The sequence below is a fragment of the Typha latifolia genome, chromosome 1 (assembly GCF_019914945.1).
Source record: "Typha latifolia isolate L0001 chromosome 1, TyphaL0001v2, whole genome shotgun sequence".
Classification (NCBI taxonomy): domain Eukaryota; kingdom Viridiplantae; phylum Streptophyta; class Magnoliopsida; order Poales; family Typhaceae; genus Typha; species Typha latifolia.
The window spans coordinates 4,889,957-4,915,862 of NC_133086.1; the positions used below are offsets into that span (position 1 = coordinate 4,889,957).

At 36.8% G+C, this 25,906-nt stretch overlaps 3 protein-coding genes across 13 annotated transcripts; 2 read left to right on the plus strand and 1 right to left on the minus strand.

The window, feature by feature from the left end:
• Positions 1-1,263: 1,263 nt before the first annotated feature.
• LOC140793264 (probable allantoinase) lies at positions 1,264-10,964 on the minus strand. 9 transcript variants are annotated; one of them, XR_012109930.1, is made up of 17 exons: positions 10,778-10,944; positions 10,568-10,661; positions 10,341-10,461; positions 9,434-9,507; positions 8,322-8,398; positions 8,194-8,230; positions 7,830-7,917; positions 7,420-7,486; positions 6,256-6,404; positions 4,886-5,012; positions 4,213-4,368; positions 4,017-4,127; positions 3,615-3,725; positions 2,926-3,024; positions 2,411-2,544; positions 1,707-1,844; positions 1,264-1,506 (listed from the first exon to the last, which is right to left on the minus strand). XR_012109930.1 is itself a non-coding variant. In XM_073144651.1 (16 exons), exons 1-15 carry the CDS (start codon positions 10,862-10,864, stop codon positions 1,716-1,718), a joined length of 1,518 nt encoding a protein of 505 aa, XP_073000752.1. In that variant the 5' UTR covers positions 10,865-10,964; the 3' UTR covers positions 1,264-1,506; positions 1,707-1,715. The 9 variants fall into 9 exon arrangements, 4 of the variants coding, with proteins under 4 accessions (XP_073000752.1, XP_073000742.1, XP_073000773.1 ...); XR_012109932.1 differs by having other exon boundaries at positions 7,420-7,479; positions 7,832-7,917; positions 10,778-10,942; XR_012109933.1 differs by lacking the exon at positions 2,926-3,024 and having other exon boundaries at positions 10,778-10,946.
• Positions 10,965-12,867: 1,903 nt separating this feature from the next.
• LOC140792209 (splicing factor U2af large subunit B-like) lies at positions 12,868-22,008 on the plus strand. Of its 3 annotated transcripts, XM_073143065.1 has the most exons (18): positions 12,868-13,014; positions 13,706-13,974; positions 14,557-14,667; positions 16,170-16,237; positions 16,818-16,891; positions 16,986-17,030; positions 17,109-17,168; positions 17,812-17,869; positions 18,385-18,497; positions 19,073-19,188; positions 19,504-19,602; positions 19,833-19,908; positions 19,996-20,084; positions 20,249-20,315; positions 20,401-20,496; positions 20,956-21,037; positions 21,222-21,289; positions 21,475-22,008. In XM_073143065.1, the coding sequence occupies exons 2-18, from the start codon at positions 13,742-13,744 to the stop codon at positions 21,622-21,624; spliced, it is 1,605 nt and encodes a 534-aa protein (XP_072999166.1). In that variant the 5' UTR covers positions 12,868-13,014; positions 13,706-13,741; the 3' UTR covers positions 21,625-22,008. The 3 variants fall into 3 exon arrangements, with proteins under 3 accessions (XP_072999166.1, XP_072999176.1, XP_072999171.1); XM_073143075.1 differs by lacking the exons at positions 12,868-13,014; positions 13,706-13,974; positions 14,557-14,667; positions 16,170-16,237 and adding an exon at positions 16,538-16,600; XM_073143070.1 differs by lacking the exons at positions 12,868-13,014; positions 13,706-13,974; positions 14,557-14,667; positions 16,170-16,237 and adding an exon at positions 16,565-16,627.
• A 1,441-nt stretch (positions 22,009-23,449) lies between these two features.
• On the plus strand, positions 23,450-25,404 carry LOC140802156 (stem-specific protein TSJT1-like). Its single transcript, XM_073157603.1, has 4 exons — positions 23,450-23,790; positions 24,454-24,697; positions 24,779-24,899; positions 25,014-25,404. Exons 1-4 carry the CDS (start codon positions 23,549-23,551, stop codon positions 25,205-25,207), a joined length of 801 nt encoding a protein of 266 aa, XP_073013704.1. The 5' UTR covers positions 23,450-23,548; the 3' UTR covers positions 25,208-25,404.
• The last annotated feature ends 502 nt before the right edge of the window (positions 25,405-25,906 follow it).

Sequence of the window (25,906 nt, forward strand, 5' to 3'; positions counted from 1 at the left end):
ATAATCTAAAATCAATTCTTTGGATGTATATATATATATAGAGAGAGAGAGAGAGAGAGTGAGAGAGAGAGAGCATATTAGATATGTATCAGGATTCAGGAAGGATTTTATACTACTTTTCCATTCCATGTGCCCTTAGACTATAAAAAAAAAATATCTTCTGTGACTTGATACAGAAAACAAACAAGAAGCGTACGAGTCTCAGTATAATAATATTGATAGCAATCCAGCATTGAAACAATGTATGATTTGCAGAATCCAAATCCTATTGCATGATAGACTCACCTTTGGACGGAAAGAGCTTAAGTGTATAAAGAAGAAGATAAAAATATTATTTTTCCTCTTGCTTTAGATATAAATATTCCTTCTTTTTCTTTCTTTTCCCTTATCTTAATGTCTGCAAAGAAATTGAAGCTCAGTGACTCCTCTCTCTCTCTCTCTCTCTCTCCTCACTTTTTTTTAACCTAATTTTATTCTTCTAATCAAGTTGCTGAGCTGCCATAGTTAAGGAAGAAGAAATTACTTTACGTCCCTCTCACCATCGTCCCAGGCGTCACCTTCAAACCGACTACCAAACTTTTAGATAAGAGTGCTAAGCTCCGTTCTACATGAATTAGCTCAATATATATTATTAATAAAATTTAAAATAAAATAAAACCTTCATAAATAATGCAAAATTCAATTAAAAAATAAAATAAAATAAGTAAATTGAGATCAAATGATAAGCATTGGTATAAGCACACGCAACCAACAGGCCCAGCAAGATCATCGATCCACGAGCTCGTACCGAGCGATCCATCTCTCTCTCTCTCTCTCTCTCTCTCTGCTTCTTTGAATAGAGGCGTTTGAGATTCGACGGGTATTTATTTATGAAGAGTTGGAATCGATTCGATGGAGTTTGGTACGTTTCCTTCGTGCCGGAGAAGAGAACGTATCATTTTGATGACGTGGACCAATGGAACGTCAGGCTTTCCCAATGGGAGTTAGACGTATCCCCGGGAGCATGCGAGGCGTCCATATGATGAATCTAGCGACCATCGCACTTATCGTAGATGACTACCTATTTTCAATATAATCGCTGTATACTTTTGGTTCTGCAATATAAACAAAGTCGGCAAATGTTAATTTCTCTGTTTCGCCTGCTATTGTCATTCTATATTCTATATGATTTCATTCCAGGTTCTTTGCCGCCTAAAGTGGAATCTTCTCAAGACGTAAGACTTTGAGGAGCACTTCTTTTCTCCCAGAATCATACTAGAATGCTGGTGCGAAGAAATTCTTTTAAGAATACTTCTTACATGCAAAGTTACTTGCTGAGTACAATCTTCTCAAGCAACTTCCAGTGCTTCATAATTTTGATAATTTTAACATACAAAATCACTCTTTAAGAAGACATTGGTAAGTACACCGGAAGCAGAGCAAATACAATAAACAAGCTGAACAATGGCTGCACCTTCAAGCAGGTTCTTGCTTCTGACCAAATGTAAATATGCAGGAAACAACCACCTGAATACACGGAAGTTTGAAATGGTGAGTATGACGAGTCCCCATGAAATGGAATGTCAACTATTTGCATGAGAATTATATTGTTGGCCAACACATGAATTTGGCTTTAATTTCATAATATTAGCTAAAACTAGTGTAGTCATGAGTTCTTATAAGGTGAATTCAAATGTCGGTCAGTTTGGATATCTAAGGTGACTTACCAGTGCTATTTACTTTGCAAGGACTGGAACACCACAGGCTGCTGCAGCATGCTTTCCATCACTATAAATCAGATTCCCCCTTACAAAAGTTGCCAGCACCTTTCCAGATAGCCGTTTTCCCATGTAAGGTGAAATACTCTGCAGATCAGAAAAAATATTGAAACATATAAATATATCAGTGAGACACAGTGACATCTAATCTAGCAACTGCTATAAGTAACAATGATAGGCCAAGCTATTATCTGTAACCCAGATAATTTTCACGTCCACAAGAGTTCATTTATTGATCCTGTGCATTTGAATGTTTCCCTGGAAAATGCTTTGAGTGATGACCAAAACCATAGAAAAAAGCATCTTCTGTTGCTTCATGAAGTAATCAGATATGGCAGGACATAGAAAGGAGCGCTCTTCGTAGTGGAAGTGGAATTGCTATGCTTTTAAAAGGTATGCCTAAGATCCATGACAACAAGGATGGAAACTCACCTATAATTTCAATCAACTTTCTGGCTTGTGAAATGGCATGCCATTTATATATTTGGCTAACAGCCTGAGAATACCCCGTGAATCACTAAAGTTATATAGCTTTTTACAGCAAATGCTAGGCTATCCTAAAATTACATCTCTATTGATAGATGAACATGAAAAAAAAAAAATAGCATTATGTGATCTTAAAGCTATACTTAACTTTAAGCTACAAAAGGCACCTAATGGAATTACACATGTAATCTGCACACTTTTAGATGTGAACTGAACGTGAAAATAGGCTGCGCCCAGCTTGCCCTCCCTTGAACAGCATTGACAATGCCTCATACATTGGAGTGCTCTTTAAAAGATAGTTCTACAAGGCAAACACTGATCGTGATAATTAACTGTCGAACAGTAAAATTCATGCCGCTTAAGATAATGAAACTTCAAGTAACAAATGTGAAAGTTGAAACTGCGTAGAACTTCAAGTGTTCTAGTCAGGTGTCCTCTTCTATGATAGCATACATGATTAGATATAAAGTAGTGCACGCGATCTTTAGGTAAACTGTAATAGTGCAATGTACAAATTGAATGAGAATGTTCTCTTTCATGAGGAAAAAAATAGAAACATTTCAAAGAAATGTACTAATATAAGAAAGGAAAGATGGAAGTATTATATACTTACTATTTTTCTCTTGTTATTCGAAGAAAATGTTAAACTGCGTGAAACTTTATAATTAGGAGGAATACACACCGGATGTTTATGATATATGACTTGGTTCTCATTGAGTTCAAACTCCACGTCAGGTTCCCAAACAACAAAATCTGCATCATTTCCACTTGCAATGACCCCCTAGGCAAAACCATTAAAGTTGCTATTTAGTGAGATCCACTCTGTATGGACATGACTCTTATGCCACATATGCTTGGTCTTATCATCTTCCTTATGCATGGCACTTTCCATATTCTTCTCAGAATCGGCATGTCCTCTATGATGCTCAATATATATAACAAGAACAAAAGGATTTGTATGACTACTTCATTTTCTGAAGCAACTCGAGTATAGCATGCTGTATGCTCAAGTCGAGTACGAGATAAAGATTTGACAAGGTCAATAAATTGTAAACAGAATTTCTTGCTTCATTTTCACAAACTATACAAAATTCTAGATAATAAACTTGCCAAGATGTTCTCAGAAACTTGATCAAAGATTTATCATAACTAGGGTTGTCAGAATAACCAAGCTACTTGATCTCTTGCTCAATTCTAGCCTTGATCAAGATGTGAGAGTTTAGTTTATTTTGTACCAGAAGAAATTCCATATTGAAGTTTTTTACTTCATGAAATGCATTATTTGGGATACACAATTTTCTGTTTGAATATATAAAGAAGTGACCTGCTAGGTTAAATAGTGATACTAACTTTAAATTCTTTAATTACTACCTTATGTCTTTGGCCTGCTAACTTTGCTGGTCTTTCACTCCACCATGAAGCTAATTGACTCAAAGAAATCCCATGTTTTCGTCCATAAGACCATGTTACGGGAAGAACAAACTGCAAACATCCATATCAAGATCATTAATCTTGCAAAGCATATCAGGAAAATGTACGTACATAAAGTTAACTGATGGAAGTGATAGGCAGAACTCATGTCCAATATAGACAACAATCAAGCAAGTAAATTTTTGACAGCAACATATGCATAAGATATTACAAATCAAGGAGCCTCGTGTACTAGGACGCTCTTTCCAAAATAGAGTGGCAGCATCAAATTATTAATACCAAAGCATTATTACACTAAGAAAATTAGTTAAACTGAGTCACAGCAAAAGGACATGCATTAACCTGCAAAGATGATATGCCGCCCCAAGCTCTTAGAAAGTCACCTTCATCAAAAAGTTTGAGATCTGGAACTGAAGGTGAATGATCAGAACTCAACATATCAATATGTCCCTCCTGAATACAGGTAACATGACATCACCAACAGAAAGAATTTCCTAATAATAACTTAATAAGTGCACATCCAGAAAAATAGTGATACCAGCAAAGCCTCCCATAGTTTTTGCTTATTGTCTTCCCTACGTATAGGTGGAGCACATTTGAAGCGAGTATCCCCATCTGCAATTTCTTCAGCTGCAAATGCTAGGTAATGGGGGCAAGTTTCTACAGTTAAACTAGCACCGCTGCTCTTTGCAAACTGAAATTAACAGAAAGATGTAGATGAATGTATAAGCCATATGATAGAGCTACCCAGAAGCACCTTAATAAACAGAATATAGGAAGACAGTTTTGAGTCTTTGACAACTAAAAAATGGAGGCAATTCAAACTGAGTGAAGTCTTCAATTATTAAAAAAATTTAAAAAAAATCTGTAACCAATTGTAAGGAACTATAGTGAAATCTGTTTTGCATCAACATTAGTTATATGATTATTTCTATCCATCAGTATAGCTAAATTTATAGTAGGGAAAAAATTATGGAGCGTAGTTATGAGAAGATGAAAGAAAAATGGTTTAAGTGTAAAACAAGATTACTGAAATTTATGGTTAGGTTCTTTACAATTTCAGATGCAAGTAATAAAATCTGTCTGGTAAGTTTTATTAACTTTACCCTCAAAGGCTCAAACAACCATTGCATTTCACTTCTAGTGATAATTTAGCAGATTTTCTTCAGAAATTTAGATTCTGAAGTGAAACACTGTATACCAGTGTATACCTTAATGAGATCCAATGAAGTTGTTGCATCTGATAAGTGCACGACATGGATATGAGCTCCTTCAGCATGACCACCAATCTCTGTCTCCTTCATAGCAGCCTGTAACTCTCTAATAGCTGCCGCCTCCCTGATGAGGGATCGACATCGGGCAGTTGTGCAGCAGGTAAATACCCGTAAGTAAAATTTAATTCTCAATAACAAAGTGCGGTGACAGAGAAATTAATTCTACAACAGAAGGCAGAGAAGGCAATAACAGAGTGACTAAGAGATGGTCTATTTCTCAATACTTAAATCCAGTTAACTCAGATTTTTGTCCTAATGTGATGTTCAATTCATCCAAAAGCAGAACTGACAGATAGGCAAGTTTTAGATAGTACAGATGGAATCACGACAGGTGTGGTAGGTGACATTTGTAAAATTCAAAGTTGTTTTCCACTCATTGCCAGCATTGATTCTTATATAACATGTGGTTCTGATATGCAGGTCCAAAAAAGATAACCTAGTGCAACCTAAATCGTAATTTAAACTCTACGAGAATAGGCAGCAGTTTTCAGTAGCTGTGGGAAGAATCTAAGAGAGTAGAAAACGATATTTTCTCTACATGATGGCAGCAGGAAAGCTGAAGTGCTGGTGGTGACGGCAATGACCGTGGGTGTGACGATGACAATGACAACAAATTACAATTAGAGCATGACACCTAGAAAGATGTCATCTTCAGGAAAGAGAGGATCTTGAATTTTGCGATGATCTAACTGCCTTTAGGTGTGGGACAGCATATTCAGATACTGTGATGAACCTAGGTAGGCTAGGTGTACTGGTCCAAAGAGATTGAACTATAGCCCTAAGTTCTCTTGGCAGGTTCACGTTCTCTCTGGTGGATTCATATAGTCTAATGTAGGCAGAATAAACATGTCTAATGACAAAACCACAACACTTCTGCCATTCTTCCTCTTATTCAATCACACTTTCAAGACTTCTAGAGCATCACTAATCATAAAGGAGTGAAGTACATGTACGATCTTGGGTAAATAATGCTGGTTATTTTGGCTCTCCACCCTGTTTTTTTATTTTACTATCTACAGCCTCAAGATTTTAAGAGGTTATCGTCCTTCTAACCAAATTAGCAGAAGGAACTCATTGGTTGAGGTACACACATTTTACAGAAAACTTTAGGTTCCATCTCTGCCTAGTGACTTTGCAATTCTATGTGCTCAATTTTAGAAAACCTAAGAATGTTCCAGTGCCATCAGAAATAAGGTTCTGAACTTTGAGCAACAATACAAAAATACAATTTAAACAACTTATTCAGGATGATCTCAAATGGATCAATATGTTCATTCTCTTCCAGACAAATAAAAGAAGCAGATTACCATGACGGTGGCCTGGTCTTAAGATAGGTTGCATATGATCTCGAATCAGAAGTGTCAGCATTAGGTTCTGTCTTTCTCTCAGAATCTAAAACAATCTCTGCATGGACAAGTAGGGGTCTCTTGTACTTTGCCAAAACATTCAAGCCCTCCTGTAGACAAAATAAAACATTCAATTTTTCAGTATTAATACAATGGAAGCTCTAAACTTATAGAAAACCAATTGGTTGACAAAAATTAAGAGTTCTTAGCATTGCATAATAGAGAGAGAAATTGTCTTAGCATGACTAAAGCTCTGAGCAGCCAGAGAAGTGGAGATTGTTATATCAGATACCATTTACTACTGCAGCTAATTAATGCAAGCACACAGCAGAGAAGTTCTAAGAAGTTTTGAAATTGTCTTAACATGACTTGCATTTAATTGCACCTAATCTCAATGTATTAAATCAGAACTCTGAGCAACCATAGTTGTGGAGATTGTTATATCAGACACCATTACTACTGCAGCTAACTAATGCAAGCACACAGCAGAGAAGTTCTAAGAAGTTTTGAATGACTAGTGCATTTTCGGTAAGGATGACAAAAACTTGATGAAGGTAATTTGAAGGGTGTTTATGGTGTCTGATATATTCATGCCTAAAGGAAAATCAGGTATTGGAATAGATGTCAGGTTGGTTTGTCTTTAAAATACAGAACTAAAGAATGACCAATGGCATACCAGTGATGTCACAATAGAATAGACACATGAGATCAATTCAACAACAATTAAGCTGACACAGAAAAGCTGAAACAGTTAAGGCTAGCTTCCTCTCCAAAACCTTGGCAAATTAACAATCAGTGATATGCTAAAAAGTGGGCATGAAGATTCGACTCAGTTAAAAAAGCTGCTAACATCAAAAGCTCAGATACTGCTGGTGAAGATTAAGGGGAAAAAGTTCATCAAATAACAAGGGCCTTAAGATCTTTGGTCTTGCAAGAGCCATATGCAAACACAGCTTCATTGTTACAAGATTAATATGGTTAAACTTCAAAATATTGTGTATCCTGCAAGAATATAATATTGAAACTTCTCTTAAAAATAAAATTTGTTACTTCAAATTTTTTAATCTCAGTTTAAATAAATAGATCATATGGAGAAACTTCTTAAATGGACAATAAGAAGCAAACCTTGATATGAGTTGCATTTGTCATCGGGAAGTCATTAATACCTGAAGGGCACATAAAAGACTCAACAACATGAAATAAAACAGTTAGTTCCTTTTCAGGTATGGAAGACAACATTCATTATCAATAACAGGCTCACAATATCCATTTTACAACCACTGTAAATGCCTTCTGCTACCTAATCATCAATAATGTAACAAAAAAATCAATAATATAGGACACTTTCATGGCTCGTATGAAGTTATAGGATAATAAAATTTCTCCTACAATAATGGAATAATGAGATCAACAAACTCATTATTCTTTCTTTTTTTTCCCATAATTTGGTCATCTAGTTCTAACAAAGAGGACATCATATAAAATTCTAAAATTATTTTGAAAACATAGTCCCTGACTGATTACTTTAGATTATTACCTTGAGACCAAGTGCACCTGCCCTAAGTAGACTGTCTAATGCACTTGTATTGAAGGCATTCTCTGGCACCAGACCTCCCCAGAATCCTACAGGGAACAAACACGGAATGTTAGCATCCTTAAATATGAGATAGCATAACCATTGATCTACATTTAGAAAGTCTGAAAATCATTAAAAGGCTTTATATGTGTCTAATATACTCAAAGAAACTAAGAAAATAGTATAGGAGCACTTTTGGCACCTCTAAAACTAAAGATGTATATCTGAAGAATTATGTCCATAGATTTATATATAAATTGTCATTGCTTCTCTATCTTTACTTTACTGAAACTTTTGTTGAACAAGGTAATTCAAGACAATACCGACATCAACATAGATTTTCTGCTGGCTTGCCTCCACCTGTTACACATGATTAAACATTTAGCTGCCAATAGAAGATTATCTGCCAAAATGAGTACATACTAGGATCAAGTTCATCAAGAAACTTGACCTTCAATTTTAGCGTTTCCTCAGAAACAGTTGAAGGAAAACTATTAAGAGGCATATCAATCAATGTGGTTATGCCACCTGACATAGAAAACCGAGAAGAGTCAGTAGAAAAAAAAAGTGATTCTAACTTTGTTTTCTTACCGAAACAATAGTAACTTTAATCTGGCATGAAATAATGTTAGACATTCAAGCAAGTATAAATAAGACAATGTAGTGACTGGTGACCACATTATTCATTCCTATCTACAACCCAATCTGAAGCTGAGACATCAATTAAAATGAGAAGTATGGTAGATATAAGATGCTTTGAGACGGAGAAATGGCCAAAGGACTTTGTAGCTTCATTTGTTAAATGATTTCTATACTTCCCCTCCTGTCTTCAATAGATAAATAACTTTGCAGAAGCTTTCATGCAGACATAAACTTGTGCAGTCTCTTTAAGTTCTTAGTAAGAACTATACAAGAATTGTCACGTCTTTGTATCTGCCTTACTAGTTGGTTTTGAAGAAGAACAAGCCATCGGGATCAAGTGTTATACTAAGGCCTCTTTCAGGATAGATAGTTAAAAATCAAAAGTGATCTTTGTGCACTCTCAGCTAGTAATTTATCCTTGTCTATCAAGCTCTCTTATTATTTTAAAAGATAATTAGAAAATTTACTCATGCATTTTGCTTGACTAGACTTTACTAGATGAAAACTATTTAATTGAAAACACCAACATAACAAAACAGTGAAGTATAGGAGTTCATAGAAGCCAAACCTATCTAGTTTATTTTTGATAAGTTCTTAATACATGTGATATCCAGAAAATCAGCTTCTTTACCACAAACATATGCAACAGTCTCGAAAATTTGTTTCTTATGTATTGCAGTAATAATTTTTCTACATGCATGACAGGCATAAATGTGCATCTGTATAGGTGGGTTCCAGACTTCTAGTTCTGGCTTTTGGGACATATGCACCTGTTAGTGGGCCCCAGCAGCAATCCTAGTATGCATGTTAACTAGTCTTGAAAAAGCAGGAAACTGTTGCAGTTAAAATCAGTTAAATCACCATCAAATATGTGTAGATTAAAGCAAACTATTTTAGACAATGGAGAAGATTTTGATCTACCTGCGGCAGCTGCTTTAGTTCCAGAAGAGAATCCTTCCCATTCAACCCTTCCGGGCTCATTGAGATGTGCATGACTGTAAACAGAAGTACACATGTAAAGGTTACATATAATAATATAAGATATAAATTTCCAAATATTTGAATCCTGTGAAATTTAATTAGGTCGATTGGGTAGAAACATAGAATTTTTCTTATGTTGAGATACAAAAAACTCAACCATCATTATTCTTAGGTCACCAACTTCTGTAGCGACGTGAAATTTCTCCTGATATTTCAATAAATTCCTTTGACATATGAAGTCATTTTACAATAGTTGTAACATGGATAGGCTTCTTGACGCTCTACTACTTTTTCATGAGAGTGTGTTTGACTTGGTGTCCTTTTCAGTTCTTCTTCCTGGAAATTTTCTATATCGAAGGATATACATGACTGACTTCAGATAATCTTTTCTAAATGAAAGCTCCTTGCTTGATATATTAAAAAAAAAGCACTTAGTAATAGCAAAGAGTAACAAGAAAACACTATACGTGGTCAAATACCAAGAAAAGAAAAGTATTTTAAAACAACATCATGCAATGATTCCGACGTATAAACAAGTCCAACCAATAAAAATTCATAAGTTGGACACCTGGCGATGCAAGGGTCGATGAAATTCCTACAGAAACAGAGACTGTGAAGCAACTTTCAGAACAATAGTATGGAGTATTTAGTCTACGGTCCTTAACCTGGCTCAAAATTGGCCCAAAATTGGCTCTAAATTAATAACAATTCCTACAGAGTACCCTTTGTCTTTATATCAAGCTAATCATCGCAAGCAACTCTGTAAAGTAATTTTCCAAGTTCCAAACAATTAACATCTCATCCATCTAGTCTCATAATTCTAACGAACAACGAAAAGACAGCTTACACATCAATCAAACCGGGCATGATAACCGCATCTCCGTAATCCACAACCTTCGCTCCCGAATGCACCAAATGTTGGAAAGCTCCTTCCACCACAGCATTTATCCTCCCCTTTTTCACCTCAACTGACCAATGCACCCAAACATAACAAAAATAAGCAAGATGATTAGACAAGACCAAATCATAAGCCAATACCTCCTTCGATCGCCTCAAAATCCTTCAACTATTTACCTGCTCCCGGATTGACCCCTCCTGGAGTTACGATCCGCTTGCTGGTGATCCAGTAATGATCGTACGGCAGAATGCTGCAATCGCTACTCGATCCCTGCGGTAAGAAGAATCGGTGGAAAGCGTAGTCAAAACCTCCGTCTCCGATCGATACCGTGCTCGAAGGGTAGATAGAAGAGTAGCGGAGACGGGGGGGTTTAGATTAGGATTGACCTTGGGAGGGGTTCTCGAGTAGAGGACGAGGAAGGAGGCGAGCAGAGCTAGGAGTGGGAGAAGCCTCCATCTCAAGGAGAACTCCATGCTATCCAGCGCCACTACTACGCCACAGCCCACTAGTGCGCCTATTTTATTTGGCTTATCCGGCTCCTGCGGCACGAGACGACGAGATGGAATATTATTGGACGCTTAGGAGTTCGGAGATGGTCTGCTGTAGAAATTTACTCCACTCCTTGCGTGGCAGATTGTATGGGCTGACAGCAAGTTAGCCGTAGTGGGCCACTGGAGCAGCAAGAGAGAGATCGGATTCCACGTCAGGGTCAACGAAGCCGAACTCGCTGAGCTGGGCTACGCTCGCATTCGCCTCGCTGTTAAACTTACTGAACGGAGACACTAGTCTATTCATCAACAAACTCTAACAGAATTGGTAGATATATTTTCCATGATTAAGGATGTTCATGAGTTCAACTCTAACTTTAAATAATATTATGGACAACTTGTTTGATTGTTGGTCGCTTGGCTTACTTGAATTGATGACTCGGTAATATAATTAGTTTGGAGGAGCAACTTTGTAATAAGGATGTAAACAAGTCGAGCGAACCGACTCCGAATTAAATCGAGTTGAGGTCGAGCCTAAAATTAGTCTATCATCAAGTTTTATTCAAGTCAACCCAGATCAAGCTGAACTAAGTCGAATCGAGCCCAAGTTGAGCCAAAGAAGAAGAAGGAGGCGGCGGCACTCTTGCCGCAGAAGAATAAGAAGAATAAGGAGGAGGAGACGATACTACGATAGCTTGCCGTTGCCGAAGGAGGACTAGAAGAATTGGAGGAGGCGAGGATTTTGGGGATTAAGGTTTATCTCACCTTTTTTACACCAAGCCTATTAAGCCGAGCTTAAGCTAGCAGGCTCCAACTTATGCTAGGCTTGATATTAATTTTGAACTGGTTTTAGCGGCTTGTGCTCAGACTAAACCGAGCCCAAGTCAAGCCCAAGCCACTTGTCGAGCTTGATAGCCCTACTTGGCAGTATGATAGCTTGTAGCAGGTCTTGGCGACGTCTGGTTTAGATAATTATTTGACGACGCATATAACTTGAAGCCTAAACTAGGCAGCTAAAAATTTAGTAGAGTCTAAGTGCCTTTGTATCTAGAGGGAGTTGGCCATTTATCATGCCCATATCTAGCTTTTAGACTTATGAATGATTAAAAAAAAAAAGACACTAGCATACTTAAAAAATTAGCGAAAATTATAGATCAACTAAAAAAGAATTCAAGTCTAACTCGTGTTCAGCTTGTTTGAAATCGTCTAGCTAAGTCAAGCTCGTTCTTAGCATAGCTCAACTAGCTAGAGTTAAATAATAAGTTTATGGAGCTAAACATCTAATCATTATTCTCAATCTAATAGCTAGAATATCAATAACTAGTATTTAATTTTCGACTATTAGAATACCTAAAAATCTAAATTTAATATCTATGTATATATTATATCAAGCGGAATATAAGCGAGCTAAGCCTTGTGCATGTTCTGCTCATTTATATTTTTGAGCTCGAATCTTAGACGAGAGAGTTGATATCAAATAACATTTCAAACCAAACATGAATTAGTTGTGAACACCGAGCTAGATTGATAGCTAATTTGTATGGAATAGTTAAGTTGGTCAATGGGAATGTGATAAGAAAAGGAGTTAAATATATTTTATTTTCTTTTATTTATGTGTAAAATTATTTTACTCTCGGTATAATATTTTTTACGGAATTAGTCATTATATTTTGACTAAAATGAAAATGTTAAATTTTTTTGTCATGTTAACGAAATGATCAAAATACCATGTTATGAAAGATTCTTAAAAGATTATTATTATAATTAATAAACAGATACAAATAACTAATAAAATACTTTAGCTTTGAAATCAATTTAAATAATTTATACAAGAAACCTAACTAATAGAATGATAATTATAAAATATTTGATTATAATATTTTGAAGAATGCAGCAGGTAGTTATAAAACTTTGAAAGTTTTATGTGTAAAATTTCCTTTTGATTTTTAGGGGGTTTACAAGTGATTCCGAGTGAGGTACATTTAGTTATACAATTTGCTCCGGTGTGGTGACCCGTTGATTCCGTGTCCGTTCTCGAAGGTTATCGAGAGAGCGAGGGTTACAACTCTTGCGGTTGTTCTTCTCGTGGCAAAAGAAGGGAAGAAGTGGCTGTCGCGCTGCCGTCGGAGTCGGAGGTAAAGACATCACATCTCTCTCCGGTCGATCTCTCTTCAATCGCCCTCCCCCCTCCGCCCTTGCCTCTGATGCTTATTTCGTGTTAGAGAATCCAGAACATTGCGGCAGATTGGTTGTTTCTAGGGCAAATTGATTAGGCGAGGGAAGGTCTCTCCTTGATGTAGTTCGTTCGTGTAGACGATTCGATCTTGGTGCTGAGTCATATGATTTTCGGTTTGTAGATTTGTAATGTTTCTTGTTAGGAGATTATTTTTTGTGAAGGAATTTATTAAGTTTTTAACATCTGCTGTGGAAGGAAGTACTCAATTGAAGTTGTTTGTTGTAAACCGACGTTACGAGTGATTTTCCAAGACAGTAGGGTTGTTTGGTTCAAAAAAATGCTTGATCTGGATGAAAAAGTAAAAATTGTAGATGTTAATGCAGATGTGTTAAAAAGATGTACTAGTCATAGAGACCCAGTCACTTAGACACCTGATATTTAGATGTTCTTGCAGAGCGCAAGATATTAGGTTAGTAACATTTTCCTTCTGGTATTTGGATAAGATCATTAAATGGAAATACACTACATAGAGATTGCAACTTTACTAGTGTCCTCTTCTATTCAAATCTTCGTTTCTCTCCTGATTGCATTTACTTTGTGTGTAAATCATTAATACTTGATTTTTCTCACTTTAAGCCTATTGTTTCCAGAAAAAAAGTTCTTCTGACTGTAAAAGAGAAGTCAAGATGAGGGAGAGAGATCGAGGTAGGGGAAGAGATAGAGTTCCAGATAAAGACATGGATCGATCTCGAAATAACGAAAGAGATCGTGATCGAGATACAGGGAGAGCTCGCAATACAGATAGTGAAAGAGCCCGGGATTGGCATCATCGAGACCATCAGAGGGATAGAAACACTGATGGAAAAGGAAAAGATAGAACTGATGAATATAATTTCCGTCATGGTGGTGATAATGATCGGTAAATTTTATTATAGGCTTTAGGTAGTATATCTTCTGATATGATCACCTTATCTTGTTGTTGTTTTAACTTTGTTAAGATCTTTATTCTTCATCCTTGTCATGCTTCTTACTGGTTGCTATGTGAAGATATTTTGTCTGTAAAACTATTCTTTCCCATTGCTAATTACATATATATATTCATATATCTACACATGCATGTAAGTGTATCCATGTCAATGTGCTCATGGATATGGTATGCTGATGCTTTTATATTTTTCAAATGCATGCTGATAAAGTGCAGGACTTTGATTTACTTCTAATTTCAGAAATTATTAATTTTCTATTCTCTTGGATGTATAATGTTGTAACCTAATGCTCTGCCCATTCATGTTTTCCCTTGTGGTAACTAACTCCTTTATATTGTTATATCACTGCATTTTTAAAGATTAGCATTAATCTTTTTTTCTTCAGTACACTGGAGGCGGAATTATTTCAGTGAAGTACGGGACTAGTAGTTGTTTTTTACATACTTCATTGTAATCCTGTATCAAAACAATAGGCATTATTTATGTAAATGTCTAACTGCCTTCTCTGCCTCTAGACATCGGAATTATGACCGTAATAGGAGAACACCTAAACATAGGTCACGCTCTCGCTCAAAGGATAAATCACGAAGGCGATCTAAATCAAGCTCTCGTTCTCCTTCTAGAAGGTAATGTTACCATTTCCTTTTCTTGCAGTTTAGCCTCATTCAGGAAACTTCAGTCTCTGCTATCGGACAATACCTAAAGCTTTTCTATTGCAACTTTTTTGTATACTAGACTAAAAGTGGTTCCTATTTTATGAATATGCATGCTTTTTTATGTTTCTGCATGCTGCTTCTATAATACTATCCAGGTGCAATCACCTTTTATGAGTACTTAGTTGGTGTAAAAAAAGAGTTAAGTTTTAAGATGGCACCAGGACGTGACTAGAAATAACATGTGATAGTGTCAATGTTTGGATGGCAGAAAGCACATGCTGAAGGACCAGAAAGGGTTGGGTGCCAATAATGTGGAACATGACAATATGCTGATGGTGATAGAAGAATGCAGTGACAGTTTTCTTCTGTTTTTTTTTTTTTTTGTGGACCTTGTACTAGAATAAAACAACTAGATGGAGTCCTGATAGTTAATACCTTCTCTTGGTAATGCTCCTTTAAACCAAAAGATAGCAACTGTTGGATTACCTTTTCCTTATACCTCTGCTTAATTATAACCTTGTGCAGCCAAACCTTGGACCTAAATAATGCTGTCGAAGTTGTCATGTCTGTCATTGTTACATCCAACTTTTCACCACCTTCACATTTGATGCATAACATAAATCATTGACAATCTTGAAGGCTGCTTAGAGTTCGGCTATAAATATAGGCAAAACGTTTTACATTTAGATTTTTGGTGTGGGCATATCTTCTATGGATTGCCCTTGCAATTCATCAAGATATTAGCATGCGTGAGATCACTAATTAGATCATTGGTCTGGCATGACAACTCTGATGGGTAAATGCAGGGAAGGCTTTTGTAAATAATTTATATAATTGAATGGAGTAAGCTATTTCAAAGGAAATTTCTCATGATAACAATTTTAACTAGAAAGGATGCAAACCCTCATTATTAGGCACTTTGAAGTTATTAATATCTCCAAATTGGTACCCTATGTAAATTTCATAGCAAGTTGTATATCATCTTTCTATTTGTTGCAGTTTAAAGCACAAATATTATGGGTCATTATTATGTATCTATGTTTATTAGTTATCAAAACTAAACATCCAATAGCAACTAATTTTCTGGTTTTGGTAGTGGGAAAGGACACAGTGAGAGTTGATCACCTGCATTCTGTTTCCACAGGAACCGCACTAGAAAGATCCTTCTTTATACTGCATGTATTTGTGGAATGATAAGCTTCTGGAAAATTTTGAAGTTACTATCCCATGTTGAAACTTCATGATTTAGATGCAAATCTTTATCAATTTGATACTTGGAGTTAGTTATGAAGGACACACATATACTTGTCTTGAAAGTGCCACAAAATTTTGACAAGGATAAAGTGAAGTTTAAGTTTGCTATCACATTGTTGTGAATTCCCTGAAAGTGTTGCTAGACTAAAATTTCTATATAAGTTATAGTTTAGTTGCCTAATTTGTTTTCTGTGTACTATTTACATTTTCTTTTACAGTAAACGAGCAAGTGGTTTTGACATGGCTCCTCTTGGCGCTCCTATGATGCCTGGTGCTATGGTTGCAGGTTAGAACGTATTCTATGCAATTGAATTGAGTTGCTTCGCCTCTACAAGATTAGTGTTAGTGTCAGAGTTCGTATGCTTGCTCTTTCTATGATCCATCAGCTTGTGTATCTTCTATTTTCTTTTCTTTTTGAATTATATTATCTTAATCATCTCATATGGAAACTGAAGATCATTGTTGTGTTTTGGCTGTTGTTTGTTGTTCTGTCTGTGACTGTTTTCATATGGGTAAGAAGGCAATGCTGGGTTACATGTCCCATGGTGCTACCCAAAGGCATGACTGCTGTAGATTTTGTGTTCAACAAGGAAACAGTGCACTAATTGCTGGATCTTGTTCGCCTTCAACCGGGAACTGTTGGCATTTGGTAGACCTACAAATATATACTCAGCAAGTAGAGTGATGGATTTATTTCTTGTATTTCTTCTGTTTATGCAAGCCCATATCATGTATTCATGCATAACTCTCACCATTTTTGCTGGAAGATGAATACATTATTAGGAAATGTGTTTCCAAAGTCTTATTAGCAACATGCTCCCTCTTCCTCAATACATATATACGGATTCCACCCTTCTGTTATGCAGGGCAGGTGCCTGGCATTGCTCAACCTGTAACCGGAAATTTTGCTTCCATCCTGCCTTTTGCAAACCCCCAACAGGTATTCTGATAAACATGTATCGCTTCTCATTTAGATACTTTTTCCTCTTATATTATGCCGGAGTTGTCTGACCATCCTGTATCATTCATTACAGTTCGCTCCAATTTCACTGCTACCAGCACAGACAATGACTCAACAGGTATGTTACTCTTCATTAAGGTTCTAATATTTCATATTTGTGTCAGTTTTTAAACTTTATTTCACCTACATCAATTAGGCAACGAGGCATGCTCGGCGTGTATATGTTGGAGGTCTTCCACCCATGTCAAATGAGCAGGTGCTATTTCGGTTGGACTTTGTTTTCATTGATAGCTTCTTTAACTTACTCAGACACCTGGGATTTGATTTAAACTTCTCTTGATTAATTTGTAATATTACACAGTAATATTACCAAACAAGAATTTTCAAATTCATAATTGTCTGAATTATTGGCTACAATATTGTTAGCACATGATTAATCAAGTCCAAACTTGATAAGACTAAGTATCCCTCTACATTGAATAACCAAGTCCTGTCCCAGCTTGTCCTACATTGTTGCTGCACTACTGACTGTCATTTTGCCTTCCTATTTCTAGAACAACTGACATGGACTTTACCCTCCATATAATTTGGTTGAAGAATGCCATGGAATATTGGACAAGGAGAATTGCTTGTTTGGGACTTGCATGACATTTTCCAGACACATGCTTTATAGGATCAAAATATTCTTGCAAGAAATACCAATTTTTTCTATTTTTAGTAACATCTCCCTAGCAAATTGTGGCTTGTGTAATAAGCAGTAGGTTCCTATTTTTGCTACATGTAACATCTGTTATTTAAATATTTGAATTACGTTGTCGATTAATGAAGCGTTCAAGATGTCTTTTACTGGCCAATCACATGTGACTGCTAACGTGATCTTGTTTTGGCCTTCTCAACAGACAATTGCTACATTTTTCAGCCATATTATGACTGCTATAGGAGGAAACACTGGTCCAGGTGCGTGTTTATTTATTATTCATTAATTTAGGTTTTTGTAATCTCTACCTGTTTTGCTAGTTTTCCACTGGCCAAACCTCTGATTTTGAAGATTCCATTCTTGAACACTGGCCAAAAGGCTTGTATTCTTCAAAATCATCCAATTGAGACTTCACACTGGATGTATACTTCATGCGTCCAGCATGTGTACTAATAACCACATATAGTTTGCAGGAAGCCATCCATCAAATAATTAGCAATGCCCTGCAGGCTATTTTTTTTTTTCTGTTTAGCTAATTCTGTGAGTGTAGAATTGTAGATGTGTGTTAATTTACAATGTCGTCTTTTACCCTCGACTCTTGGTATCAGAATTTACTACTACTTTATTGCATGTAGTTTTTTAATTTCTACATCTTGTTGTTGTCAAATGATGTTAGAGGTGCCAAACCTCCACATAGTTTTTCTTTTTATATATAGATTGTGCTAACTTTTATGCTAAGAAAGATTAAATCTGGTTGATATATTTTGTTTTTTAGGTGATGCTGTTGTCAATGTGTATATAAATCATGAAAAGAAGTTCGCTTTTGTGGAAATGAGGTCAGTAGAAGAAGCAAGTAATGCAATGGCATTAGACGGGATAATATTTGAGGTATGTTTTCATGCCATACACCTGTCTTTTAATTTCACTTGTCCCTAGCTCCTAGCTTGGAATTTCTATTCTAACAAATTCTCGTTGTTCTTCCTGCTTGACCTAACATGCTAGCTGGTCTAGATGTTATTTTGAATGGAATGACATGTTACCTGCTTCAAAATTATGTAATATTCTATATATGTATATAATTATATACATATATCTAGGGTATACTATATGGATCTAACTGAAATCATGTCATTTCTAACTTTCATGTTAACTTTGCTTTGGCCATCCCCTTCCTCTCAAGCCACTTGACTTCTCCAGATGTTATTTCCTAGTTGTTTGATGCTTAATTTGTGTATTATAGACACACGCACATGCACACAGAAACATTCTTAATTTGTGCATCCGTTATTTGTTAGTTCCCAACATCGTATCTTCTATATGCACATATACATGTGGAAATAAATATTGAAATATTGTTTGCTGCTCTTCACTTTTTTATGGTCCATCTTGCTATATATATGCAAAAATTGCTATTGCAACTATTCCTTTTCACTAATGCAAGAGACCTCTTGATGTTTTGATAGGGTGTTTCAGTGAGGGTCCGAAGGCCTACTGATTACAACCCTTCTTTGGCTGCAACACTTGGACCTAGTCAACCTAGTCCTCATCTGAATTTAGCTGCTGTTGGCCTCACTCCTGGGTATGCGTCGAATGATCCATCTTTACTAGAAAATATGTTGATAGTGTGTTTTTGCTTTCATTTGTGTTGGAATTATCTTGGTTATATTTCAAGGCTAGTAATATTAAAGGATTTACTATATGTAATAATCTAGAAAAAGTTAAAGTTCTTACTGACTGTTTGTTGGTTCTAATATCATCAATATGTTCCCCTTCCATTTTTCTTGATTCTTCCTTGCGAGAATTGTATTTGTTAGACACAGAAAAAGAAGACACAATACCTTCCTGGATCCATTAAATCGACTTTGAAGTTTTTTACTTTGTTTCTCGTGTGCAGTGCAATTGGTGGAGCAGAGGGACCTGACAGGATATTTGTAGGTGGTCTGCCATACTATTTCACAGATTCACAAATTCGGGAGTTACTCGAATCCTTTGGGTATAAGTTCAAAAGTAGTCTCTTCATTCATCTTTCTAGTTAGGAATCTTTCTGGAAGGCAGAGATGTTGATGTCATTTTATTTGATTTCCATGATGAGTCCCTACGCCAGTCTTTCTTAATTATGAAATAAAATTGAGAGAGAAGTGGTTTGTTTTGGAGGCTTCTGGTATTGCAGTTTTTTTTTTCTAAATTCACTGCTATTATTTGGTGATGTCATTGTTATTACAGTCCTCTACGTGGATTCGACATAGTTAAAGATAGGGATACAGGAAACCCCAAAGGTTATGGTTTTTGTGTTTATCAGGTAATATAGATCGAAAGATTTGTTGATAGGCATCTTTGCTCTCATTCGACCTTGTTTTACTGACTGCAAGCCCACTTGGCATCTCAGGATCCTGCTGTTACTGACATTGCTTGTGCTGCACTTAATGGTCTTAAAATGGGTGACAAAACGCTTACTGTACGCCGTGCTACTGCTAGGTTCGTCTTGCATACTTGCATGCTCACTGGATAGTGTATCTTTTGTTTCTTTTGATTTCTCTCTTCTTTTTCCTGTCTTGATATGGGCTTGTTTCCTCAAGTGGACATATATTCTTGTATATATATATATCTTAAGCATGCTACCTCATCTAATTTATACACAGTATGGGACAAACCAAACCAGAGCAAGAATGGATATTGCAGCAGGCCCAACAACATATAGCTACGCAGGTAATGCGACTAACCAAGTAGCATGTAAAACTTGCCAGTTCTCTTTTAAGTTATTTCACAATTGACTGGAAGTTTCTGTGCTTAGAAAATTGCTTTGCAAGTTGGAGGTGGCCTACCTTTTCCAGGATCTGGGTTGCTGCTTTCTGTAGCATCTCCAACTAAAGTTGTATGCTTGAGTGAGGTATTCTCAACCCACAGTGCTTGCACTCTCAAATGTCTTTGGGCTTAAATTGGATAACCAATGAATACAATATAAGGAAAGCAGAAAGCCCCTCTGACATCTGTCTCCAAAGATTTGCAACATGAAAACAGAGACAGAGGGCTGATCTTTGAGTGGAAAAGAGTCAAAAGTATTAGCTAATAGAATAACTTTTTTATGCCAAACAGACAAAAGGATCATTTTGCTTTTCAATTTGTCTCCATTTTTATAGAGCTGCATATTCATTCAATCCTGAATGCTTATGTGCATGACATGGACAGTTTCTTATGTCATTTTGCTGTTTCTTGGGATCATAGAATGGATTTAAGAACGGCGTGCTATAGGTCGTCATTGAGAAATTAAAATTCGTTAACCTTTTTCTTTATGAAAATTGAAATCCTTTAACTCTATGCTTCATTTTCTCTGGAATGTGTGTTTAAGGTGGTATCCATGGATGAACTGAGAAATGATGAGGAATATGAAGAAATATTAGAAGATATGAGAGAGGAAAGTGGGAAGTTTGGTAAGCACATGATTTACTGGTTCTCAATATTCTTTATTTAGCAATAATCTGACTGTATATGAAGTTGATGTTCTGATATTTTCTGTGTTAAACGAGTTTTCTTTGAGTTTATGTAGTTCCTTGTGATGTGAAGACATTAATAGCTAGGCTAAACTTGTTCTTGTTTTCTTTCTGAAAACTGCAGGTCAATTGGTCAATGTTGTCATACCTCGTCCTAGTTTGACAGGAGATGCGATTCCTGGAGTTGGAAAGGTAAAGATGCAGCTTCTGCTTTTCTATCCCCTTCTCCTATAATTTATTTCTATGGTTGTTGACATTTCATGTTGTATGATTTCTTTGTTCATAAAAAAATTGCTTGATGTTTGCTTATACAGAATGATGACCATATAAAGTTATAAACATCTCATGTTGTATGATTTCTTTTTCTATACCTCCAGGTATTCTTGGAGTTCTCTGACGCCACAGGCTCGTCAAGAGCAAAGGCTGCTCTCCATGGAAGAAAATTTGGGGAAAATGTTGTTTCCGCTGCTTATTACCCTGAAGACAAATTTTTAAGTGGAGATTATGGGGCAGTAACAGCGGTTTAAGAAGATTCTGCTACCCTTGCTTGTTTGTGCCACTGTTCTACATGTTTCCATTGTATAGTAATCAGACATCAGCTTATCAAATTCCTGAAAACTTTTTCGGCCCGTCTTCCAATTACTTTCGGTATCTATGTTAGATCTGTTATTGAACTGGAAAGTTACTCCAGGCACGCATGACTATCATGAACAGCAAAGGCATTAGGACTAAATTGCACTTATAAAGTACAATTTGTATGATTATGAAGAAATATGTGACTCACTGTACTAAATATCTAAGCCATCGAAATATTTGCACCGAGTGTTGTGCTATTTTGTAGATGGTTAATGATATTTGAAGCAAATATCTTTGGAGTAATCAAATATTTGGTTCTACCAATATTCGCTCCAGTGATTGCTATGGTTTTTGCTATGGTATGCGATGCTTGGAATGTCTGATGTTTGCTTCATAAATAACTTTTTATTTCTTCCTTTGGATGCATCCCATAGTAGTCAAGTGTTGATAGCTCATCATAGGTTTCTTCACCAAGTTTGTGTTGGTTTTCAGAAGTGAGCTTTTCTATGAACAAATTATAACCTCTCGCCATTTACGAGGAAAGGAACAAGAGAGAGAAGGAAGCCATATAAAACTTACAGTAAAATTTTATTTACCAGATCTTGAGAAGTAGAGAATCCTTCCCCACTCCGACTCTGGCGACGTGCATCCACGTTTATTGTAATTTGATCCAAAGCTCTTTTAAAGGATAAGGTGGTGGGATAAGATAAAGCACAACTTGCAGAATTAGAAATACTTTATCCAGGATAATCCTTATCATCCTAAATGATTAGGATGGAACTTAAAAGGCTCATCCATTTAAGTTATTATTTTTCTCTCTCTTTTTTTTTTTTAACCTAATCCAAGTCCGTTCATATATAGTGGAAGCTCAGGGTATTTGACCAAATTAGCCCTCTCACAAATCTTATTTATTAAAATAGATTAGTCCCTTAAATTTAGTACCAACAAAAAGGTTTGTTTTCCTATACAGTAAAATGCTGAAATTTTACTTTTTAAATGGAAATGTTAACTAGTTCAAAGTTCATATTTTTAAAATTAACAAAAGAAAATATTGATAAGATTAATTATAAATATCAACTGATTCATCGTGTATATCTATAAATTAATATAATAAAAATATTAATTAATCATACTTGTGACTTTATATCAGAAAAAGACATTAAACTTTTTAGTGCTTTTAGATAAAATACTATCTAATGTATAACATTTTTCATGGTCATCCTAGGGTACGATCTATTTTGGTAGATGAAATTCTGGAGAGGGCTAGTTTGGTCAAAAATTCGGAAGCTCGCCGCCACGTTGCAACGGTGACGTGTGAACGACAAGGCTACCTTATCCGAATCCAGAACTAAATGTGGGACCCCCAACCACTCCTTTGGAAATGGGAATGAAAAGAGAGCATGGCACCCTTCGCACGCTGCGAAGGATCGAAACGTGCTGATGTGGCCCCCACGCTACGGTTAGTCCACGTGAGCTTGTCAGGGGTGACGTGGCGTCCCCATTCGGTGGGCTTTCCTCCTCGCAAACCGTGGGTAGCAACGTGGATCTCCGTCAACGGATAAGACCGGCTGCCTCTCGAGAACCTATCCTCAACCCACGGTAAGACTAATCTACCTCAGACCACGGTTTAACTCACACGTCGCTTCTCCCCCTCTCTTGCTAGTAGCTGATGAGAGAATCCAAAGTGTAGGTATAAGTAGAGGTAAGCTCACCTGCAGCGTCATCAGATCCATCTGGGAAGCGACGATCCTTATCCACTATCTTTATCCATATAGCAATTAAATATATATATATACCCTTATCAGTCTACCATAAGCCTATTCCATTCCCATTTCCATTTGATCTCTCTGCTTAGTGCTTACTTACTGCTTAAAGATGTTAGCTATATTCCACAAGCAATTCGCTCACCCTCCTCAGGAGCTTATTAGCCCCGAGTCGTCTTCCAACATCCCTTCCGGCAAGCCGGGCTCCGCCCGCCGCCAGCCCAAGAATCCCGATGAGATCCTGAGGGATTTCTACGCCGCCCACCCCGTCGATTCTTTCTCCGCCACCTTCAGCGGCGGCGCCGCCCTCGCCTGCGTCGGCCCCCATTCCCGCCAACCCTCCCGCCACCAAAGGTACTTTTTTTACGACTAGTTACATTCGGTATTTGGTATCTCGAAATGTACTTGAAATGCTTTGATGAGTAGAAATTTGCAGCATCCGAGATGATATTAAGTGATGATTAGGACCTGCGATCGCAATGGCCATCTTTTATTGATCTTTTCAGACTACTTTGAGGACTTTAAAATAAAAATACTTAATAAAAGGATTTTTGTCCATATATGCCTACCTAAAATCCCTTATTTATTTTGTGTGTGTGTGTGTGTGTGTGTATATATATATATACCCGTTGAAATGAAACGCTAGTACTTTCAATGGGCATCAATTAAAGTTAAAACCAACAATTAAATTTTGATCTATTTTATTATAATAAAATAAAAATATGTGTGTTCTTAAATAAGGTCATCTTTGTTACTTCATCTACTAAATATTATAGATTTTAACATAACAGTCATCACAAAGTAAGTAGGAAAATATCCATACATAAATACTGCTATTAAGTAAGAGAGAGCCATCTTTATTATTTTATAAATGAAATGCGTAAGATTTCACCATTCTTAAACAATAAATGTGCCAAGGATATTATATAAAATATAAATTTTGGAGGGTTTCAGAGATATTTAAGGAGCTTTTGAAGGGCATATGATATAGCGAATTAATTATATATTTTATTGCAGGCTATTCTGCAGCATCGATGACATCTACTGCATGTTCGTGGGGAGCATCGACAACCTGAGCACCCTCATCCGGCAGTACGGCCTCTGCTCCAAGTCCACCAACGAAGCCGTTCTCGTCATCGAGGCCTATCGGACCCTCCGCGACCGCGGGCCCTACCCCGCCGACCAAGTCGTCAACGACTTATCCGGCTCCTTCTCCTTCGTCGTCTACGACAACCGTTCCGGCGCCGTCTTCGCTGCCCTCGTACGTCGTCTACTACTACATCAGTTAATTAATTAATATTAGCTCTATGCGGCCGTTGTTGACTCCTTAAGATTCGTGCAGAGCTCGGATGGAGCGATGCCGCTGTACTGGGGGATCGGGGCGGACGGGTCGGTGGTGATCTGCGACGAGCGGGATGTGGTCAAGGGCGGATGCGGCAAGTCGTACGCTCCTTTCCCTCCTGGTACGAAACTGAAAATAAGGCCTTTTTTCTTTTTAAAAAAAATGTTTTTAAGTTAAATTTGCAGATAGGACCTTCTTATTGACGTAAATTTTTTGCAAAAATGGATCTTTTCAGGGTGCATGTTCCATAGCGAGGGGGGATTGAAGAGCTTCGAGCATCCCATGAACAAGATGAAGGCGATGCCGAGGGTGGACAGCGAAGGGGTCATGTGCGGCGCCAATTTCAAGGTCGATACCTGCTCCAAGATCAACTCCATGCCACGTGTCGGCAGCGCAGCCAACTGGGCAGGATGGGGTGACTCGGTCTAATTTGATGCTTTTTAAATATTTTAACCATGTAATAATCTCCGGGGTGTGTGGTGATGGGTCTTTTTTTCTTTTGAACTTTTTTAAAACGTTGATGTCTTCTTCTTCTTCTTTAACGTTGGAATGTACGACTTAATTGTGGCTGTGGCTGGAGGACCAGGTCTCTTTGCGTTAATAAAATGTGTACAGGTTTCTAATAATGGATTATTTTTCTTTCTTATTCCTTTTTCTTTAATTTATAAAAAAAAAACACGATATAGATAAGTCCACCGCTAAGAGACAATTAATGAGAAAAAAGATATTTGATTTATTATTTAGCGTGCAAACCTTCCTGTCTTGACTTTCGAGGAACGTCTTTAACCCCTCTTAGGCTAGGACTCTAAAAATATATTAAAAATAATATTATTTAGAGGTCCCTAAATATAATTAGTTTGCATAATAAGTACATATTACAGAGGACCAAAGTATAAATTATTTCTCTCATTAAGATTTCTGCCGGCTGGAGTCTCATTTTATATTGGGACGCCCTGATATGACCAACTAATAAGTCGCGACTCAATTCAAATCGTCATATGGTTAGAATTGAATTTTGAACAGGTAAAAGTCCACAACCATCAACTCCATTCCATCTTCTTCCATTGGAGTACCATAATTTTTATTAAAAAAATTAAAATATATAGCCTGGTATTATTTGCATCGATA

What these genes read in the sequence shown, in the direction of transcription:
- LOC140802156 (XM_073157603.1), top strand. Translation starts at nt 23,549, where the DNA reads ATGTTAGCTATATTCCACAAGCAATTCGCTCACCCTCCTCAGGAGCTT. An exon ending in GCGCCGTCTTCGCTGCCCTC is followed by an intron (nt 24,698 to 24,778) that starts GTACGTCGTCTA and finishes AGATTCGTGCAG; the next exon opens with AGCTCGGATGGAGCGATGCC. An exon ending in GTACGCTCCTTTCCCTCCTG is followed by an intron (nt 24,900 to 25,013) that starts GTACGAAACTGA and finishes GGATCTTTTCAG; the next exon opens with GGTGCATGTTCCATAGCGAG.
- LOC140792209 (XM_073143065.1), top strand. Translation starts at nt 13,742, where the DNA reads ATGAGGGAGAGAGATCGAGGTAGGGGAAGAGATAGAGTTCCAGATAAA. An exon ending in AGGAGGAAACACTGGTCCAG is followed by an intron (nt 17,870 to 18,384) that starts GTGCGTGTTTAT and finishes TTTGTTTTTTAG; the next exon opens with GTGATGCTGTTGTCAATGTG. An exon ending in GAGTTACTCGAATCCTTTGG is followed by an intron (nt 19,603 to 19,832) that starts GTATAAGTTCAA and finishes TTGTTATTACAG; the next exon opens with TCCTCTACGTGGATTCGACA.
- LOC140793264 (XM_073144641.1), bottom strand. Translation starts at nt 10,864, where the DNA reads ATGGAGTTCTCCTTGAGATGGAGGCTTCTCCCACTCCTAGCTCTGCTC. An exon ending in AACTAAAGCAGCTGCCGCAG is followed by an intron (nt 8,399 to 9,433) that starts GTAGATCAAAAT and finishes TTTCTATGTCAG; the next exon opens with GTGGCATAACCACATTGATT. An exon ending in GCGGCATATCATCTTTGCAG is followed by an intron (nt 3,726 to 4,016) that starts GTTAATGCATGT and finishes GGATGTTTGCAG; the next exon opens with TTTGTTCTTCCCGTAACATG.